The sequence below is a fragment of the Bubalus bubalis genome, chromosome 3, assembly GCF_019923935.1.
Source record: "Bubalus bubalis isolate 160015118507 breed Murrah chromosome 3, NDDB_SH_1, whole genome shotgun sequence".
In the NCBI taxonomy this organism is placed as follows: Eukaryota; Metazoa; Chordata; class Mammalia; order Artiodactyla; family Bovidae; genus Bubalus; species Bubalus bubalis.
The window spans coordinates 102533515-102554934 of NC_059159.1; the positions used below are offsets into that span (position 1 = coordinate 102533515).

General features: G+C 43.9%; 2 protein-coding genes and 1 pseudogene across 3 annotated transcripts in view; 1 reads left to right on the forward strand and 2 right to left on the reverse strand.

Moving 5' to 3' along the window:
- The window catches only part of SLC1A1 (solute carrier family 1 member 1), a 73729-nt gene extending 58913 nt beyond the window's left edge, over positions 1 to 14816 (reverse strand). Inside the window, exon 1 of the mRNA XM_006068195.4 lies at positions 14493 to 14816. Coding sequence (XP_006068257.1) covers positions 14493 to 14583 — 91 coding nt within the window. The 5' untranslated portion in view covers positions 14584 to 14816. The remainder of the gene's footprint in view (positions 1 to 14492) is intronic.
- Positions 14817 to 15081: 265 nt separating this feature from the next.
- The window catches only part of GLIS3 (GLIS family zinc finger 3), a 683233-nt gene continuing 676894 nt past the window's right edge, over positions 15082 to 21420 (forward strand). For both annotated transcript variants that reach the window (XM_006068184.4, XM_006068187.4), the window contains exon 1: positions 15082 to 15649. The gene's annotated coding sequence lies outside the window, so the exon portion shown is untranslated. The remainder of the gene's footprint in view (positions 15650 to 21420) is intronic.
- LOC112584055 lies at positions 21003 to 21102 on the reverse strand (annotated as a pseudogene).

A 21420-nucleotide genomic window follows, 5' to 3' on the forward strand; every position in this document is an offset into this window, starting at 1 on the left:
CTGTGCTGGTAGCTGTCTCATCACCAATGGGAGCATCTCACCCGAGAGTGAAAACAACAGAAGAGTGCAGAAACGGTACATAAAAGGAGAACAGGACAGAATGATACTTTTTGAACTCCTGAATCTAGCTATACCTGAAACTAGTTACCATCTCTGAGCTCTTAAGTTTTTTGAGCCATAAATTCTATGCCTCACTCTCCACTTTTCTGGCTTAAGCCTGTTCAACCTGGATTTTCTGTCACTTCCAATTAGAAGAGTGGGGAGACAGAATGTGTCACTGATATTCTGGGTACAACCTCTCTCAATCACATTTGCCCTCTTTGCATGAAAGAAAGGCTGGCTCACATGAGGGCAAGGTCTTCTAGTTGTGGAGGCCACGGGGATGGGCTGGTGGGATAGGAAGAGGCAGTAAAATGGTCATGCTGGTACATGGATGCAGGCTGGTACGCAGATGTAGGATGCTGGTACATGGAGGCAGGCTGGTACACAGATGTAGGACACTGGTACACGGATGCAGGATGCTGGTACACTGTGACAGAGGATGCGGGAGTCCTTATACTACTTACTTCTCCAAATGCCCACAGCAGGGCCTCCAGGATCACCAGACATCATCAGACTAACTTCTCTCCCATCATTTATAGACCTTGATAACAGTGTCCCAAGAAAACCTCTTGGCATGGCATTCAATGCTGTGTGGCTCTGTGCTGGTTATTCTCCCTCTGTCCTTTAGATTTACCTCTTGTCCTTTTTTCACCCTGCTTTGTGTCCCAGGAGGCTGAGTACAACTATGAGTACATGATAATTGCTATTTAGTGCATATGACCAGGAAGCCACTGCATTACATAGTTTTTACTCATTAAACCTGATTACGAAAGGCAGGAAAAAATAGTTGCGACACCGTACCATTAGCAGAGTATGAAAACTGGGTCACAGGAATGTGGGTACAAATTCTGCCACATTGTCCCAACACCACCGACCCCAGAGAGGCATCATAAATATGGCCTCTCTGGTAACTGACAATGGCTATGGTAATGTACACATGAGAAGTTAGGTGCCTGCTTCCTACATCTCAGGACTTCTCCCAGGCTTCTGGGAGCCCTGGAGTGCAAAGAGTCCCTTGAGTTCAAGTGAGGATAAGGTTGGTTGTAGGGCCAGTTCACAGGAGTCCAGTCTCTACAGCAAGTATTCAGCTGGCTTAGAGACCCAGCTTGCTCTCATCTAGGAACAACCAAAACAAACAACAACCAGACTGTCCCTCTCCCCAAAAGGTGGGACTATCCCACACATGTGTTTTGGTGTCATTTCCTGAGATATATACCTCTGACTTGACATGTGGGTTCTGGTCTACTTTATTCTTCCATTTTCTGCCTGTAGTCAACTTTATTTTTCTTCCTCCTCGCCCCTCCCCCCACCAATTGCCCTCTTAAAATGGTTCTTATCTGCTAAACTCATGGGTGATTCTACTATCAGCTTATTTTATACATTTCTGTGAAAGATCGTGATCTACCTTGTGGTCGTACTCGACTCTTTCCCCTCCTTGGCACCTGGGCAAATACCTGGCCTCCAAGTCCTGAAGGAATGAGAAGCCTCCTCACCCTGACATACACAGTTTGGAGAGGCCCTGGGATCCTCTGCTTGAAGGACACACCTTTTTCCTCAGGTTTTATGTCAGATTTTCTGGGAACCCTACCTCTTCACAATAACCAGTTTTACAACTCCCAGAAACACCTCCTTGGTTCATTACACAATCTTAGTAGGCTTCTTTCCAAGTGTAAAAGAAATCTGACTGTCTACCTCACAGCAGGGTTTAGGTAGGGGCAACTTGAGAGCAGGAAGAGATGGGCCTCTGCCTGAGAAAGAAGGGAGCCAGTCATCCTGGATTTTCTAGACCTGTCAGAATCCTGGAATTACCAGCTTGATGAATCCTGCACCCAGAATGCTGAGTCTAAGCAACCGGCGCTCTCCACCTTTCTCAGCCCATTTCTCACCTCTGCTTCAAAAATCTGTGTTACCTGCCTATTTTCACCATGCACCTACCTGCTAATGGTTTACCCTTCTCTCCCAGCTCCTGTGAAGCCGCAACTCTGATCTCTCCTTCTCTACTCCCAGAAGGACTGCAGAAATAATTACTTTTATCTTCATATGAGTTGAAGTGTATTTGAAGAATTTTACTATATTTCTTAAATTAAAATGAAAGGGGTACCCAGTATTGAAAGTTTGGTCAGGAATCTCTGTTTCTAAATACTTCAGACACTTCTCTTAATCCTCACTGGTAGAAAAAAGGCAAAGACAGACCAGCTTGTTTATTATTTTACATTACTCATGTATAGAATATTAAACATGTTATATAGCCACAAAAAGGGGCCCAGATGCCCTTTCCCAGGAGACGCGAGCAGGGCCCCAGAAAACACGTACAGATAACACTGTCTTCTAGTGTTTCCAAGGAATAATACTGTACCCAGGACCCACATTTTACTGTTCACACGCCTCCCTTTTTTATTTCTGGGAAACAATAACAAACATTTATAAGATACTTTTAAAAGTACTTCACATGTATTAGCTCATTTGGTAACAAAATATTAGATTTAAGGCCTAAAGATGGGTGTAAATGCATTTAAGATGATGTCAAGAGACAAAAGAAAAAAAAAAAAAGAAAAGAAAACCATGGTTGAGTATGATCTTTCATAGTAATCCTAGATGGCTTTGTTTACTTCTGGAATCTTGGAATGTTTTATGTTTGTGAAAATCTTGAGTCTCCTTTCTCAGTATTGCCCTCATGAACACATGTTCCAGGGCATGAGGAGAGTCTGTAAAAGGGGAGAGACTATCTGAGCAAAAAGTCACAGCTGCAAACCTCACTTACTGCCATCTACCAACCCTCTTCCCCAGAACACAGAGCCCTGAGCAGGATTCACAAAGTGATGAGCAATGCTTCCAGAAACTTCAGGATCTTGATCTTGGACTCAACAAATCCAGTGTCCTATGGTTACTCACTTGCAGTTAAAAAAGCAGCCAAACCTTACCCAATTATTTCCACATAAAAACAACAATAAATGTAAACTTTTGTTTTTTCCCACAAAATAAACAAGCTAGTTAGAAGTTACTGGCAAACACTTCTATTCAATGCAAGTGGCAAATGCAGTCACAGAGGAGATCTGGACATTTTTGTCAAGGTCTGTGGGCTCTGCACGGGCTATGGGATCTCCACCTCTGTTATGTGGAACTCAGAAGCTCCCCCATGTGATGAAACCTCAGGAAATTCTCTGGGTGTAAGAAAGAAATCAATGAAGCAGCAGCAGAAATGGGGCAAATCATTTTTGTCTCCTGATTGACAATTAACTTTTGCTAACAAAAAAGTAAAAACTCATCTTCAAAATCTTTAACAACCAAGTCTAGCATTTGTCCAAGCGGTTCATGCTCAAGGTCTACTGGAACAGGAAGCACAGTCAGGCTAATTAATCTCTTATCATAGAAATAATTTCCAGACAGGGACAGAAATGGGCAGAATTTGGACAATGATGTGATAGGGTGCATGAAAGGGGAAACCTAGAAAAAAGTTCATTAAAAGACATAGGAGGTGCTAAATACAACATTCAAAAAGGCTCTACCATCCAAGGGTGATTCAGCTCCACGCCATGGCCCAACTTTAGGAAGCTGGATGGATCTTCCAATCTAATTCTGTCCAATTTCAGGATTGTATGGAACTATTATTTGGTCTAGTTAGCCCAAAGAATTCTCTGGAGATGAGGCAGGCTCTGGTTTCTTGAGGTCAGAACTTCCTCAGGGTAGAAAGGTGCTGTCCATTCCAAGAGTTCCATGGTCATGCTGAGTTCACACTAAAGTGGTCTCAGAACCATTGGTGACCACGTGTGCTCTTCTGAGGCCCCCAAACTAGGAGGAAAGTATATTTCAGATGACTACGGCTTGGATGAGTTCCCCAGAGTCTCCACTCAAAAAATCATACACAACTGACTGGGAAACTAGGGGATCAATGGTTCATCAAGACTTAAGCTCTCTCAATTCCACCTCTTCTTTGAAGGCTCAAGGCACATTGAGGCTTTCTTGCAGCATTTGCCACACTTAGGCTCATGTCAATGATTTCTGCGCACATACTGCCTCTGACAGACTAAAACGAAACAGACTTCAACTCTACACCTCTTGCCAGTTAACATCAACACTTCTTCAATTTAAATTAATTGCTAAATGAAGACATTTTCCCCGCAACGAACAACACTTTTCGTCTGACCTGCCAGTTCCCTTTGATTAACAGCAGTTGCCTAGAGAATAGTCTTGAGGATTCCAAGGCCATCACAAAGCTCCAGGGTAAAGAGTGTTGTAATCAGCTAGTGCTGCCTGCCATGGGACAGGACTGGAAGCAGTGGCTCAAATACAGTACAATTTGGGAATATAAATTAAGCAATATAAGAGCACAGAGAAGGGAAATCATCTCTGATGGGCAGTCAGAGAAGTCTATATGATAAAAGTGAAAAATGAGATCCACCATCAAGGATGGGTAGAATAATGGTGAAACACAATGAGCAGAAGCAGAAGGACAGGAGAGTACTATACATCCTGGGAAAGTAACTTTTAGACAAGCTCAACTAGAGTAACTTCAAATAGAAAATTTATGTGGAAGAGGAATAAGGGAATGTTCTAAATACTGTAGGATGCCTCAGGTTCAAAGACATAATAAAGAAAAGCCAAGAGACAGACAAGAGATGGAGTAAGAAGGAGGCTACTAGGCTTTATTTAGCTATTACACAAGACTGAAGTCTGTAAGAATGCTCTGAACTACAGTTTGGGTGTATCCAGGTTTTCTAGGAAGCAGTCTTACTTAATGGTTAATAACCACAGTTTTGGAGCCAGTTCTGGGTGCAAATCCCAGTTCTGAGTGTGATCTCAGTCATGTATCTTAAGCCTTCTTGTACATTTCAGTCTCCTTATCTGTAAAATAAATACAGGGTCAATTGGGAAATAATGTGCATAAAAGTCATAATAAACCCTCCATAAGTATTACCAATTAGACTTGGTTACCCACAAGAAAAATAAATTGTCAAAGGAGAAACTCCCTCATTGCTTCATAATTTGGGAAATCTCATATGCAACTTGTAAAGTGGTTAAGTGGCTCAGAAAATAAGTATATGAAATAGCCACAGAATCAGTTTATTTTCCAGTAATGCTTGGAGGCTTGGAGATTAGGCTTTCTGTGGTTAGGCATTTTTGATGATGGTCCATTTTTTTTGTTGTTGACTTAATTCTTTACTGAATTATAAGTAACCAGATAATTATTAAGCAATACAACAGTTGTAGAATAATAATTTAATTTTATAATCTCATTTCAAGATTCTCATCTAAGGGTTTCCTCCTTAGTCAAGTAAGTGCAGTTTTAACCCCCTGAGAAAAGCAAGTTCAAGCTGTTATCTCAATGCAGCTGTAAAAATGAGCACACAGTGCAGACCCTCACCGAGGTCACACCTGAACAGAAGTTCCACTCCCAAAAGCTACCACGTTGCTTCAATAGGTTGACCTAGCAGCGTCACACGATGCTGGTACCAGGACCTTTCCTGGACACAGGAAAATCTGCTATAACAACTGTCCTGCCTGTTCACCCAGTTATGGACTCTGTGACCAAGAAGGGCCCTGGGAACAAAGACCTCAGCCTAAGCATGGAGGGACTGGTGGGAGGGTTTTGCTGCCTCAGTGCTGGTTCTAGGTCTTGTGGTGGAGAATGAGGCATAACTTCCTCTCTGTCCTGATGGGGTGGAGACCATGGCCCAGAGCTCACACAGCTGGGGCTGGGCCTGGGAGGGGAATCTCCCAGGACACACAGCACGAAGTGTCTACAAGCTGGGACGAGGTCTGCCCATCCTGGAAAACGCAGGAGTATTTGTTGGAAAGGAAATATTCTACCTCTGGTAATGGAACAGGCAGTCAGCAGATATTTTTCAAACACAGGGTAGTAACATTTCTGGCAATGAGTGAGTCACTGAAACACTTCCTTTCCATTAACAGAGGTGTTACTGTGGAGCTTACTAATTACAACAGAGCCCTCTTTGTCACCGTTTGGGTCTGTTTCCTCAGCAAGTATAATTATTAGCTCCTTCTAAATCTATCTGCTGGGCTCAACTATAGCTCCAAAGTGAATTATTGGCTTAGTAGTAACTGTCTCCAATATTGTCTTCTATTAGATGTACGTTGAACATTCAAAATAGGAAAGGCTTGCTACTTTAACACACACTGCTGCAGAGGAGTCTAACTGGGCCACTCAGTGTTGTCTAAGATGAGTTCATTTTCTTCAAGAGTGCTCCAGTCCCCACAGTTTCTGTGACCCCAGATCTCCAGGGACATTAACACGGGGGAGACCTGCAGCTCCTCAGGCCGACAGAGCTGCCTGGCATCAGGCCAGCATGTCACTGACTCCCTACAGGCCAGCTACTTCCAGTTTCAGCTCTATTATAGGTAATCACAGCTCCTCCCAAGTAATTAACGTGGAAAGTGTTCTCTCTTTATAAGCAAGTGCTCATCTGAGTGTGTATATGCTCTCCGATTGCTAATTCCTAATCCCATTTATTTGTACCTTGTCTGCACAACCCAGGGTTTTCTTCCATCGGAGCAATTATATGAGTGCCACCAAATCCAGATTTGGCATGTGTTAGCTTTCTACATTGGAGAAGGCAATGGCACCCCACCCCAGTACTCTTGCCTGGAAAATCCCATGGACGGAGGAGCCTGGTGGGCTGCAGTCCAGGGGGTCGCCAGGAATCGAACACGACTCAGCGACTTCACTTTCACTTTTCACTTTCATGCATTGGAGAAGGAAATGGCCACCCACTCCAGTGTTCTTGCCTGGAGAATCCCAGGGACGGGGGAGCCTGGTGGGCTGCTGTCTATGGGGTCGCCCAGAGTCGGACATGACTGAAGCGACTTAGCAGCAGTAGCAGCAGCAGCTTTCTACATCTTGTGTGATCATTTTAAGCTTCCTTTATTTCTTATGCCCACTGCTCAAATTTTTGACAGATGGTAAGTTTGATCAACTAAAAATCATAATCTTTTCAGTGATTCTACAACTCTGGTTCTGATTCTACATCTCTGGATTCTGATTTGGTTCCAAAACTGAAACCAAACCAGGCATAGGTATTCAAAGCCCAAAACTGTTTCCCTAATTCCTCCATATGTGAAACTGGGATCTAGTCAGCTAAAGGATTGATTCCCCAATATACTTAATTAAGCAAATACATACAAGATACACATCCCTGTATAAAAACAATATAAGTTTTTAGACCTCATATTACTGTTGTAATGAATAATTTAAAGCTGACATACAACATTACCTTCGTAACTGTTCCACACACAATTTACATTATTATATCCCAAGTCACAGATGTAGAACAACTGATTCAACATCAAGGTCATTTTATCCTCTAGTAATGACTTTGTGTGTATGTGTGTTAAATCGCTTTGGTTGTGTCCAGCTCTTTGTGACGCTTTGGACCATAGCCTGCCAGGCTCCTCTGTCCATGGGATTCTCCTGGCAAGAATACTGGAGTGGGCTGCTATTTCCTCATCCAGGGGATCTTCCCCACCCAGGGATGGAACCTGAACCTGAGTCTCCTGCAACTCCTGCATTGCAGGTGGATTCTTTAGCGCTGAGCCATCAGGGAAGCCAGTAATGACCTTAACTCTTCCTAAGTTCCCTAAGAAGAGTTCCTCTGAGTCTGAGCAATGAACTGAGGAATGAATGACTACACAAGCATAGAGCTCAAGGATCTTAAATCTAGAAGGAACTTCAGTGATCTGACCCAGGGTCAACAAGCGTGCACATGCCACTGCTCCCTGATCTTAAGCCCTTGGCAGACATCAGTAATCAATTTCAGAACTTTTGTTTCCAATTCCTTCCCAACAAAATATCACTTCAGACAGTCGGCTACCTATAAATGGGAGCTGGCACATCAACGAAATCTTTTTTCTCTTCCAGCTAATCCAAACCTCTCTTCCTTCTGATAAGAAGGGTAATAGGAATGCTTCTGCCCTCTAGGGGTCTATAACCTAGTTGTGAGGAAGAAAAGTTTAACATACTTGATAAGTATGTATAATACTGTTAATCTGTCTTAGTGATGCAAATCAGAGGAGGCTGAAGCAGGCAGAGAAGAATGTATGATGGAATTCAAGCTTAGGTTTGGGCTAATTTACTCATTCAATAAACAAAGATAACCTCTTACTATCTCCCTGGGTCATAAATGACTCAACAAATGTATTGAGCACACCAGGCATTGTGACAGGTGCTGTGGATATAGTGAGGGGCAGCCAGAATTCCCTCCCTCAAGGGCTCTTCAAGGGTCAGTGGGGAGGGCAAACATTAGCAAATACTCTAACTACTTGGACTTCCCTGTGGCTCAGACAGTAAAGCGTCTGCCTACAATGCGGGAGACCTGGGTTCGGTCCCTGGGTTGGGAAGATCCCCTGGCGAAGGCAATGACAATCCCCTTCAGTACTCTTGCCTGGAAAATCCCATGGACAGAGGAGCCTGGTAGGCTACAGTCCATGGGGTCACCAAGAGTCAGATACGATTGAGTGACTTCACTTTCACTTTCTTTCCAACTACAGGGCAACAAAGAGCAAGTTGATATTGGTTCTGTGCAGTGGGAAGGCATGATAGTTCTTCTCCAAGCTGCCGCCCCCGCCAGGACTCCCTCTCCTGCTAGAGATCACCACCTCCTCGTTCCAAGGACCAAACCTAGTCAAGGAGTGTCAGGTCAACCTGTCAAACACCTCACAGAGCCATCTTTTCCTTTCTACTCCCACTGCTGCTGCCCTGCTGAGGCCCCCATCTCCCTCTCTACCTGCACCTTGACAGTAATCCCCTGGGTGTTCTGCCCACCTGCAACATTACCCTCCTTGGATCCATTCGCCACATCCATCTGCCGCAAGGACCTTTTCTAAGCACAGTCCTGACCATGTCACTGCCCAGCTTCATCCCCAGGAGCATGTCTGAACTTAACAGTGTGGCATTCCAACCCCTCTACGATCCGGCCCCTGACCTCTGTGGCAGCTTTGCTTTTTTCCCTCATGTACCTCAGTCACACCCTTTACACCAGTCACACCAAGCCACTGAGTTCGAAGGTAAGAAGCGCAGACTTGGAAGGTGGAAAGAATAGCAGGGCGGCCTCATGGACCAAGGTGTAAGGGTGATGCTGAGCCTAGAGTGGAGACCAACCTGGCTAATGAGTCCGGCAAACCCCACAGGAACAGTGTTCCTCCAGGGTATACACTGCAATTCTGACAGTCCCTGGAGGCATGTTTCTGCCCCTTCTCAGTCTCAGGGGAGAAAGGGGCAACTGCAGCCCAAATCGAACACTACAGAGTCTTCATTCCCTATTTCAACATGGCACACAGCCAGACCACCGTGATCCTCAAGAGGTTCTGTGAGGACCAGGGAGATGGGGACAAAGAGGAGGACAGCATCCAAAGGAGGGGAAGGGAAAGCACAGTAAAGCTGGGAATTGCCAGTTGTTATCTGAGTGATCCTGAGCGAGTCCTGCACTGTTTCATGTCTGTTTCCTCATCCATATAACGGCAAAGCAATAACGCCTACCTTACAGTTGCAATATTTTTCTCATTGATTTTTCTTAAGCATTTCCTAAGATTTCACTAACCATGACAGAAATGAGATTAGAAAAGTGGCTAATTGCACTGGCCTCCTAAGCTGGTCTCTCAGCTTCCACCCTTGTGTCTGCCGTCTATGGTCTAAGAGCAGCCAGGAGAGCAGAGTAAGACAACCAGACCATGTCACTACTCTGCTCAAAACCTTTTAATGGTTTCCCAACTCCAGTAAAAATCAAAGTCCTTATAAGAGCTCACACCATCCTATCGCCTCTCCCCTTCCCACTCCACTCCCATGCTCTTCCTCAAGCATGCTGGGATCGCCCCAGATATCTGTGCCAATGTTCCCTCACTTCTTTCCAGTCTCAACTCAACTGTCACCTTCTCAGCAGGGCCTGATGGCTCAGTGGTAAAGAATTCACCTGCCAATGCAGGAGATGCAGGTTCTATCCCTGGGTTGAGAGGGTCCCCTGGAGAAGGAAATGGTAACTCTAGTGTTCTTGCCTGGAAAATCCCAGGGGGAAAGGAGCCTGTCAGCTTACAGTCCATGGGAGTCGCAAAGGAGTTGGACACAACTTAGCAACTTAACAGCAGCAGCAGCAGCAGCAGGGCCTTCCCATTCACCCTATTCCAACTATAACTGCCCAGTTCCCCTCCCTGCTTTATGTTACTCTAGAACACTCTCACCATCCAACATACTCTATATTGTAGTTCACCTCTTTATCCGGTTTACTGTCTACTTGTCTCCACTTCAACATATGCTCCATGAGGACAGGGGTTTTATTTTGTTCACTGTTGTGTGCCCTGCCTCTAGAAAAGTCCCTGGCACACAGGAGATGCCGGATATAGATTTGTTGAATGAGCAAATGATTTAAGTGCCAGTTACAGTACTGGTATATTCTAAGGCTGAGCTGATTAGAGGCCCAGCAGCACAGGCTGAAGCACATGAGTTTCATGATAACAAAATACATTCTGAACACTGAGCTGAAGCCGTTCCCCCGCCCCCATCCCATACTCAGGGTCTTCAGAGACATGTAGAAACACAGCAAGGGAGCTTATGCCACAGCTCAAATTAGCACTGCCAGATATATACTACAAGAGCCCCAGCGGAGGAGACATGAGGCTGGCTTGGGCAAGGATATTACTAAGAACATGAAGAAACTGTTCTCAGTTTTAGACAATGGAATCTGAATCTATAAATGATTGCTTCCTTTAGTGTGCTGAAGAAAATTATTCAGGAAGAATAAGCTTGTCGGTTCTGTCCTGTAAATAACAATAGCTATATCCTTTCCTGAAAATGCATAAGCTGGAAATCAGATTTTTCAAACGACTGAAATAAAGCACAACCTGTCTGGACAGAATGATCAGGCTTTATGTTGTGAGCGGGATGAGGGTTCCATGAGTGCCTTGCCAACATTATACATGCTATGATCATTAGCAGTTGACTTGAATTACAATGCACAGAATTCTCACACACTGATTCTGCTTGAACAGAATTCCCACTGAAAGCACAAAAATTCTTCCCTCCCATCATGCTATATGGGGCACAAAACAAAATGATTAATCCTTTCCATATCCTTTTAAAGCAATGAATAGTGACTGCTCTGGCGGCTGGTGTTCACCTGGACAGAACATGTCATCAAAATACTTGAATCACCCTGGACTCACAATTCTAGGCTGGACACCAACCAGGACAGAGAAAGACCATGAGACACCTTATTTCATAAGAAAATATTAATTTCCTCAGAATCAAGGTATTCAAATCACCTTGAAATGACATTTACTGAGTGTCTGTTATATGCTAGTCATACAACCAGGTATTTTCACATTATCTTAATCAACTCTAATAGCATAGGAGGGAATGATCTATATCTCTATTTTCCAGAAGAGGAAATTGAGGATTCCAGAGAATGAGAGATTTTGTCTAAATCACAGAGCATGACTAGATCAGAATTCAAATCTAAGACTCTTGACTCCAGTCTCTGTTCTTGTACTACTACACTACAGAAGCAAGTGAAAGGCCTGCAAGAATCGTAATGAATACAGTGAAAATTGTTCCTAATCCGTGGTGGCTCAGACTGTAAAGAGTCTTTCTGCAATACAGAAGACCCAAGTTCGATTCCTTGGTTGGGAAGATCCTGGAGAAGGGAATGGCAGTCCATTCCAGGGACAGAGGAATCCATGGGGTCTCAGAGTCAGACACGACTGATTGACGGACACACACACACATACAATCAGGTTTTACTAAAGGCCTCTCATCTGAAAATCTAAGATGTTATCTCCAGGACCTTGTAGGGTTTTACAGATAGAGAAAGATAGTCACCTTAACAAAGAAAGTCACATAACTATTCAGCCTCTTTATTTCTTGAGTAACAATATATGGAAATAGTTAGCTTTTAGTATCTCTTTGTCCACAAAAGAAAATAACTTTACACCTAATAAAGATGACCTTTAATTACATTTCCCCTCACATACTGTCTTGAAAAATCAGAGGCTTTCAGCTGGCTGCTAAAAAGTTTTGCCCTTCACTTCAAAAATCAAAATATTTTAAAGTGTCAGGGCTGATGAATTATATATAGCAGGGACAAAATACTTCAGTTTTAATTAGAAGATGATATTCTGTCAGGGTAATAAAAACTTTTTTTCTTTTTTAAGGTCCACATGTTGAAAGGTTCAGAAAGGAGGCTACATGAGACTGTTTTCGATCTCTGTATCAATTAAGACTGTTGCAAAAATAAACTTACTATCATGGTCAAAAGGGCTTATAGATGGACTTAGCATCTCTGTTATAAGTTGGTTGCAATTTCACTTCAGGGTTTAACCCATAATAAGTTAGCACAGATGACAGAGACAGAGGTGTGACTTTTGTACTCAAGCCCAGTGCTCCAAAGAATGAAGAAAAGAGAAGGATCCTGGGAAGAGCCTTGTGATGGGTGCACTGAGGGTGGTGTAGGCCTGACACTTCTCAGATCAAGAGTCAAAATGCTCAGGACTGCCTGATCTTACTCCTTGAGGAGCAAATGTGCTGAAAGACTTCAGTTGAGTACTTACAGATTTAATATTGTGTTTTCCTTTCTGGAGCAAAGTATCTGAAATCACGCTCCCAGGGCTTACCCACATTAAAACTGGAAAAAATTGCCCACCTGACACCAAAGGCCCCATCTGCAAAACAGACATGTTATCCCGCGTGAACCGGAAGATGTATATATGTGACAAGTTCTGAAGGCCAGGGAACAATTTTCAAAATCTTTGCCAAACCAGCCTTAAGTGAATGAGTAAACTCAACACCAGCATGCCACACGTGGTCAACAGGTGAGTATTTCTGGAAAACCCCACAGCTGAAAAGGCAGGATCATTTCACTTCCACAAGGAATCGGGAGGGAAATGCCAGCCTATGCAAAACCATCCTGAAGAAGGGATTTCACAATTAATTCTGGACTCTTGTCACTAGGAAAACAAGACCATCTCATCTATTTAGCTGCAGGAGAATCACATCACTCTTTTTGAGGAATCTGTTATTTAAAATGTGATGGGGCAGGATAGCCCTTTCCTTAGAGCCACGTGACTCTTCTTGGGGGAAACAGAGCTAAGTAGTCAAGACTTGCTCCTCTGCTTCTCTCTTTTCCTCCCACAGATAGCCTCTGCTAAAGTAATTCCAGGATGTTATTTATTTACTAGAAACCTGACTTTGTGCAAGGATCTAGAGGAGCAAATCCGACCCTGAGGATCGCATTAACTTCCACAGACGTTTTTGGGGGCGGGGCACCAAGAGAGAAAGCAGGTGACACCAAACATTCTGAGATTGAGCAGCAGCAGCTGGAGAGAAATGTGCTTAGGGTTGGGAGAGGCACAGGCTACCCCTCCTCCCAGCTCTAGTTTCCAAATGGAAGGTGAGGACTTCAAAGGAGCCTCACCTGCTGGGTGTCCCCTCCTGGGCCAGGTCTTGGAGGAAATGAGACAGTCTTGGCTCCAACACCAAAGAGGAGCATCCCAAGGCCCAAGTTGTAAGACAGACAACCTGGCAGAAATTCAGAGCCGAAATTGGAATAACTCATACCTCTGAGCAATGGCTCAGACATTCACCTGATCCAGTGATGTGTCAGGAATAAATCACTTAAATACACCTTGTTTAAAAACAAGCAAATATGACTTAAATATTACTTTCAATAGAAAAGAAATGTGGCGAGCAGGGGAGCTCAAGGAGGCGACCTCGGTAGATTTGCAGAGTGGAAAGGGAGAAATCTGATAGGTCTCCCTTCCCCTAGACTTGCTGCGGACCATCACTGCACATCCCTGAATTCAAGCACAAATCTGGCAGGTTTTCTGTGCCTGGGTGCGGGCAGCGGCTCGTCACCGCGTGGGCAGGCACCTTTACAAGCACTGACTAGGAAGAGTGACCGACTGTAACATCCACAGTCTCCCTCCCGCCGGGGACCGGACCATTTCTGAGGTTAAGATGCCTCTTCCAGTTCAACAGCAAACCTCATCTACACTCGCTCTGTCCGGACAACGCATGGTTCAGGGAGGAAAAAAAGGAGGGGAGCAGATAGGATTTAAACAATTAAACCACATTTGCTTCCAAACGGTAAGAACCGAGACCTTGTTTCCCTTTCCCCCTTCCAAGCCCCTATGATCATTTTGGGTAAAGCAGGAACCCGAAGCTCACGGAGCACGCAAATGGGTGTCCCGGAGGAGCTTTGTTCTTAGCACGAAGAAATCAGCACCCTCGAGGGTAAGCCCCCGCGCGGTGTCGGAAGCCGAGGGGGCGCCGAGGAACCGAGCACCGGGTGCGCCAGCGCCATGCCGATCCTCACACGCGCCCGCCCCGCACGCGGCCTGGGTGCTGGGAGCGCGTGAGGGTGCGCGCGTCGCCCACCCGCCACGCATCTCACCTAGCACCACCGCGACCACGGTGGAAAGTAGCAGCCAATTATTCCTCAGGAAGCGCTTCCAGTCGCATCCCTTCCTCGCCGGCTTCCCCATAGCTGGCGCCCGGGCTCGGAACCACAATAGAGGCGGCCGCTATTGTGCGTGGGGCTCGCCCGTGCGCGCGGGGGCCGGGGAAACCCTGGGACGGCCGGTAGCTCCGCGGCGCAGTGGAGGAGGGCTGCGGGCGCGACGCGGAGAGGGTGTGCGCTAGCTGCTGCAGCCGCTGCTGTCACCACCGCCGCAGCCGCCACCTGAGCTCGTGCGCCGCGCCTGCCGCCCGTGCTGTGCGTGGCGGGCGCGCCCGGCTCCTCCTGCCGCCGCCGCGCTTGCGGCACCCGGGCCAACCAGCAAGGAAAGAGGGAGGAGCGGCCGGCCCAGGAGGCGGGTGCGTGCGTGGAGCGCCCGGGGTACCGTGGAGCAAGCCTGGGAGGGCGTTCGCGCTGTAGCTGGAGCCGGGTCGGCCCTCAGGAGAGCAGTGTGCCCCGCCCCAGTTTCAGGCTGGAGCCTTTCGCTTTTTTTTTTTTTTTTTTTTTAAATTGGTCAGGCTAGGTTTTCGGATTTACAGTTTCCTCTGCCCCCTAATCCTTGCGGGGCGGAGGGGCGGAGTCAGTGGCCCCTTTGGCTTGAACTTCAGCCTGCACACCCCCACGCCTCCTCTTTCTCCACGCAGTGCAGCACCCGAGTGGGGAGAGTTGGGGGGAACTGAGTTCTGTTTTGGGTGCCCTTTGCTTCTCGGACTTGCCAACAACCTAGAAAGCCTGAAGCCTCTAGGAGGAGTGAAAGAAAGAGTGCTAGGGGCAGAACGGGACTTTGTGAACTTTCACACGAGGTTTCTAACCCGCCGCCCGCAAAGGTATTATTAACTCTCCTGTTTGGGTCCAGGGAGGTGAAGCTCCTACAGGACTGTCTGTGGACCCAGGGCTTGGAATGGACCCTCTTAGAACTTCGCTTCCGCTCCTTGAGGCTGCCTCTGTGGCCGCCCGAGGCCCCAGAGCTGTGAGACTTGGCAAAGTAATTAAGACTTCAACCCAACCGAGCGGAGCTGAGTAAAAGGTGGGCGGGCCCATCCCTCAGGCCAAATGTTTTGGAAAGGCAAAAGCAGGAGAGTTGGAGAAACTAGGTAAGTGCCGCGGAGTGAATTTTCTAATTCTCTATCGTTTTTACTCAGTTTTTTTTTCTTTTAATTTTTCACCCTAGCTTATACAAAACGTTTTTCTTCCCTCAACCACACCACCACCTCGCAGCTCCAGTCTTGCCTTCTTGTCAGCTTTCCTTAGGTTACAGCAGCCCTGCACCTTTTTGCTGTTGTAGAGTCTCCTCCAATTGGGGAATCTCCCCAACTAAATTTTTCTGATAACTAACTCCTCACAATTAGAGCGTCATTCCTTTGGGTAAATTGACAGAAGTGTCCTGGAAGAGAAAGTAAGTTTTATGAACCATGTACACTTTAGTATGAATGAGGTTATCCGCTCATTTTCAGAAAATAAATTTTGAGAAAGGAAAGATAGAGGAATACCAAAGTCGTTGTGTGCCTGGGGATGATCTGAAGAAATGTCAGAAGAAGGGAAACTATTAAGAAAGAGGGGACAAAGATTTCCATCCTGCAGTAAAAAGGCTGGAAATACTCAGATGTCCAGCATGAAAGGAATGGTAAATATTTTATGGAACTGCCATGCAGCTGTACATTATTCAGCCTCTATAAAGGAAGTTTATGACATTTCTAAGAGCATAGGATGGCACATGTCATAATAGGGAAAGCAAGAAGATTAAAACTGTTTATATAGTGTGATCACAACTATGTAAAACAAACATAAAACAAAGCCATGTACTTAGAAAAAAGTCTAGAAGGAACACAAAATTTTAACAGTGCTCATCTTTGGGTGATAATATGATGTCTGAATCTTTTTGCTTTCTGTCCTTCTGTATTTTCCAAAGTGTTTATCATAAGCACATCCATGCCCATTACACTTGTAGATAGGGCTGTATTTAAGGAATAAACAGGTCCTAAAGAGAGAAAATGGAGAAGGCAATGGCACCCCACCCCAGTACTCTTGCCTGGAAAATCCCATGGGCGGAGGAGCCTGGTGGGCTGCAATCCGTGGGGTTGCAAAGAGTCAGACACGACTGAGCGACTTCACTTTCACTTTTCACTTTCATGCATTGGAGAAGGAAATGGCAACCCACTCCAGCGTTCTTGCCTGGAGAATCCCAGGGACGGGGGAGCCTGGTGGGCTGCTGTCTATGGGGTCGCACAGAGTCGGACACGACTGAAGTGACTTAGCAAAGAGAGAAAAAAGTTGAAGAATCTAAGACAAACTTTGTACATTGCAGTTTTTGGAGGTGTAGTAAGACAGTTACACCTGGGTTTTGGGGGTAGGATATATTTAGGTTTAAATCCCAGCACCACCATTTACCAGTTGGGTGTTCTCGGGCAAGTTATTAATACTTAAATTTTTTGTCTTGCTTTCTGCGTGTGTAAATGGAGGCATTCACAGTATTTATTTCATGAGGGTATTGTAAGAATTGAATACAAGCATGTATGTAAAAGACTTAGAACAGTGCCTGGCACACAAGAAGCGCCATCATGAGTTTTACTTGGAGTCAACCTAGGCAGGCGTTTTCTTACTTCCTCCTTTGTTCCCTGCCTGTCCTGAAGATACGTTGAGCCATTTCACACACATAAGAACCTTTGTATATTGATTAATAGTAATTTCCTTTAAATTACTGTCAGGGACCCTAAATCTATTGTACTTTCACACCTAAAGCTCACATAGTACATACACATTTTATGCTTCTTTGAACTATGCAGTCTAAAAATAGGGTAATATAAAGAGGAGAATAGAGTCTAAACATATACATTCATTTTGCAATAATGAACATCTCCTGCATTAAAAGTCAAGAATCTCAGAAGTTCAAAGCATGTAGGCCAGATGAATTATAAACTGTGTTTATGCTTTACTAAATGGCAGTTCCACTTTAGCTGGTAACAAAAGATAATTAATAAGCAAACAATTAATAGTGCACTTAACATTTGCCAGACACCCTCCTAACCACTTTATACATACTGACTACTTTGGTCCTCATGACAGTTCAGTGAAGTAGAGAGTATTATATCCCATGGGGCTGCTGGAAAAATCAAATGAGACCTTGTGTATTATTATTATTTTCATTTTAGAGCTGAGGAATTTGAGGTAAAAGAAGAATAAGTAACTTGCTTAAGTTCCCTCCACTAGTCAGAGAAGGATCAAGGGTTGAACTCAGTGGTCTTGTCTTGCTCAGCTAAGTGCACAAATTCTGCATTAAACCACCACCTCTACTAAGAGAAACAAATACAGAATTGTTATGGGAAAATTAGTCTTGAGTTACGTGAATTTTACTCTCCAGAAGATCGTCAAGAATCCCTCGTCCACATCCAGGAAATGCTTTGATGTCCAGTGCTGTGCTCAAGTGGAAACTGCATGCATTTTATGGGGCAGTGGTTGAACTCTTGAATCATCTCTCCATTGCTGCTACAAGCACTCGATAATTCTACCTGATTTCTCTGCCTAAGACAAGAAATGGAATAGGAAGCATCACTTTGGAGAGGGAGGAGGTTGGAGACCCCCCTGGTGCTCAAGTTCTGTTCTTTTTTACTTTCTTAGCCTGGGCTAGTCATGGGCACAAATAATTGCAAATTGGACAGGAGTAGAGAAGCATTTCTCTTTAAACTACCTGAGGGGATCTTAACTACTCAGCTCCTGAAATAAAATCTCCACTCTTCTGGGATAAGATCTTAAAGCCAAATGGAAAGAAGTGTTAGGATTTTACCCCTCCAGTAGATCTCCTTTTCCCTTTCCCCTGGTCCCTCAAATTCTTTCATCCTGCTGAAATATACCTTCGGCCAGTTCTTACTACATTACGTTTTGCCGGTGTATCTGTTTGCCTCTTCTTCCATCCTCCCTCCGTCCCCCTCCCCCTTCTTCGTCCTCTCTCTCTTTTTACCATTTAAGTAACTCTGACATTTCCCTTATTGTTATTGTTTCTCTCTCTCTCTCAAATTGTTAACTCATGGACTCTCTTGTTAGTTATTAAAGAAAGGAGACTTTGACATTGCCACACAAGCCAGTGGATGACAGCCTGGCCTTATAGATTACTTGGCATAGAAATGAAAAGGGGCATTCAGAAACAAAGAGTAAGTCATCAGCTTCTGAACATCTCTTAAAATAGTATGCTGGTTGCATTCTACCACCATAAAACATAGGCAGCTGGATGCTTTGTCCTCATGCTGTGATAATGGGGAGAAGGAGCATGAGTACTGGAGTCTCCTTTAGCATCTACAGCAGTGATTCATGACTGATAGTAAGAAGGATGCTGTCAGCATATTCCAGTACCTTTTTTTTTAAGCAATCTCTTTTTTGTCTTCCAATTTTGATTTGGATTTCTCTTGGGATTAAAAATTAAGGGGTAAAAGAAACTATAATTCATTAAATCTCCATAGTAATACTCCAAGCTATATTTTATAAAGATTATTTGGCCTGAATAGACTTGTATGTTAGTTAGATATCCTTGAACTCTTGAATCCAACAGAACTTTGCCCCATAACTTTATTACTCACTTGACAAACTGAAGAGCAATTCTATTTCATTTTAGAATATGAAAAAAAAAAATTATCTGTTTCATAGAAGCTGTGTGTCCTTGAACAAATCATTTAATCTCTCTGAACCTCGGTTTCCCCATTGGAAGATATCATTTACAGTAATAAATATAAATGGTTAATGCATATGAAAATATTCAGTCTCACTAGTACTGAAAGAAATGAACATTTGAACCAATATTTACTAGCTGAACAAATATATTTTAACATAAAATTTTAAAATTCACAATTATGAATTTATAATTTGAACATTTTAATTTATAAACTTAGAGAGGAAAATGGGAAAATGGAAAATGGGAAGTGTCACACAGTGCCAGTGGACCTAGAAAATGTTATGATTTTCTAAGGATAATTAGGCAATGTGTAACCTTTCCATCAAAAGCGTTTGTATTTTTTAACTCAACCATTCTACTTCTAGAAACTTATGCCAACAAAATACTAAAGGGCTGTTCATCCCAACCCAGTTGGAGAAAAATTAACTGTCTAGTACAGTGAATTGGCTAAAGTTTGAGAAAAGGTGTAAAAATACAGTGGACAATGAAATACCATGCAAAGACTGAAAAGCATATTTTAGCAGAATATTAAATTACATGGGAAAATGGTAAATACCTACATACAACCATGTTTTGAGATAGCAAAAGTAAATTATAGTCAGTAAGTGGGTTTTTTTATAATGAGAATGCAGTCATTTATTATTTTTTATCTAAAAATATGAAACTTAAAATATGTATAATTCCAAGTAAGTCTGTATGTGTGTGCATGTGTGTGTATAAGAGTAGTGATATGGATGTTATTAATGTGCTCTTTTTCTTTTGCATTTCTGAGCACATGTTCTTTGCCCTGCTAAGCCAAGGTGTTCATATGCTTGGGAGATTAGGATTTGTTACAAAGGAATTTAAAGAAAAAAATGTACTAATATTAGACTTCTGTGTGATATGTGGGATTAGGTAGCAAGAAAGAGTGTTATTGTGAGAAAGAATGTCCCCATATGCCTTCATCTCTTCACTAGAATATCAAAAGTCCCAGCTCACAGAATTGCCCTGTAGTGTGGGAATGGAACCTTCTATCTATAGTGTGACAGCCAGTGGAGCAGGCAGTTGAGACACAGGAGAATTAGAAGAAAAAACACTTTCTTGTCAAGGGAATAATGGCAGGAAGGGAAGGGAAGAGAGATGTTGGTCCTGTTTTCTCTCTCCAGGCAGACTGCATCCAGTAAGGGGGTACATGTTAGCAAAAGGGGGTGCAGCTCTGTCCCCTACTCCCTATTAGAAGGCTGCTTCCCAAGCTGTCCCTTGCCAATCTGGGGTACAACTATATCAACACCAGTGTGGCAGGACAGTGTGGTCAGGCAGCAAGAGACTCAGATTTCACTTCTCAGCCACTCTGTTCCTGGTAGCAGGGATGCTGGGCGGATGGGATGATCATGGCAGGATGAGAAGACCCTTCTTAAAGTCTAGGAGAGCACCCGTGTGAACTGGCCTGATGTAGAGAGACTCACTTATTTGTCACTTTGCAGTAGCTGCTGTGAGACAGAGGCTGTAGGTAGAGATGTCCCTCAGCTCTAACAAAGCCAAGGGAAAGACAGAACACATGATGAGGTTCTGTTTTCTTCACAGCTGCAGACTTCAACCAAGAAGGTGCACAGGGTAAGTTCCAACAGAGGGGACTGTGCTCTGGAAACCAGTGTCTGAATGAGTCCACACGTTACCCTGGGTTGTTAACTTTACAAAGTCTCTTTTATTCTACAGTTGCCCCTCATCTCATTTGCTGAGCAGTCATTTGTCTTACAAAATTCTTTGCATTCTGTATTTGGCTTGTTCTTTCTTTTTTTCCTTTTTTAAAAAATATGGAACACTTCACGAATTTGTGTGTTATCCTTGCATAGGGGCCATGCTAATCTTCTCTGTATTGTTCCAATTTTAGTATATGTGTTTATTCATGGTGGCAATTATTTCGTTTCTCTACCCCCCACTGTTTCCTTTAAGCTGGTAGTTAGATCTGGAGATTTGATATTTAGCAATGCTAAGGTTGAAAAGTGGATTCTGATATTGCCAGCCTGATTCATCTGTGATAAATTCACCAACAACCTTTCGAATATGATTTTGGCATCTGATGGTAATTCATTCTGTCATTCTTTCTGAACACATTTGCTGAGATTCTTTCATAGAAAGGATTTCTACCTCATCAACTGTTTGGTTACCCTGAAATACCTTGTATGGAAAAGGCAGGATTCATGCTTTATTTCCCCTCTTTATTGG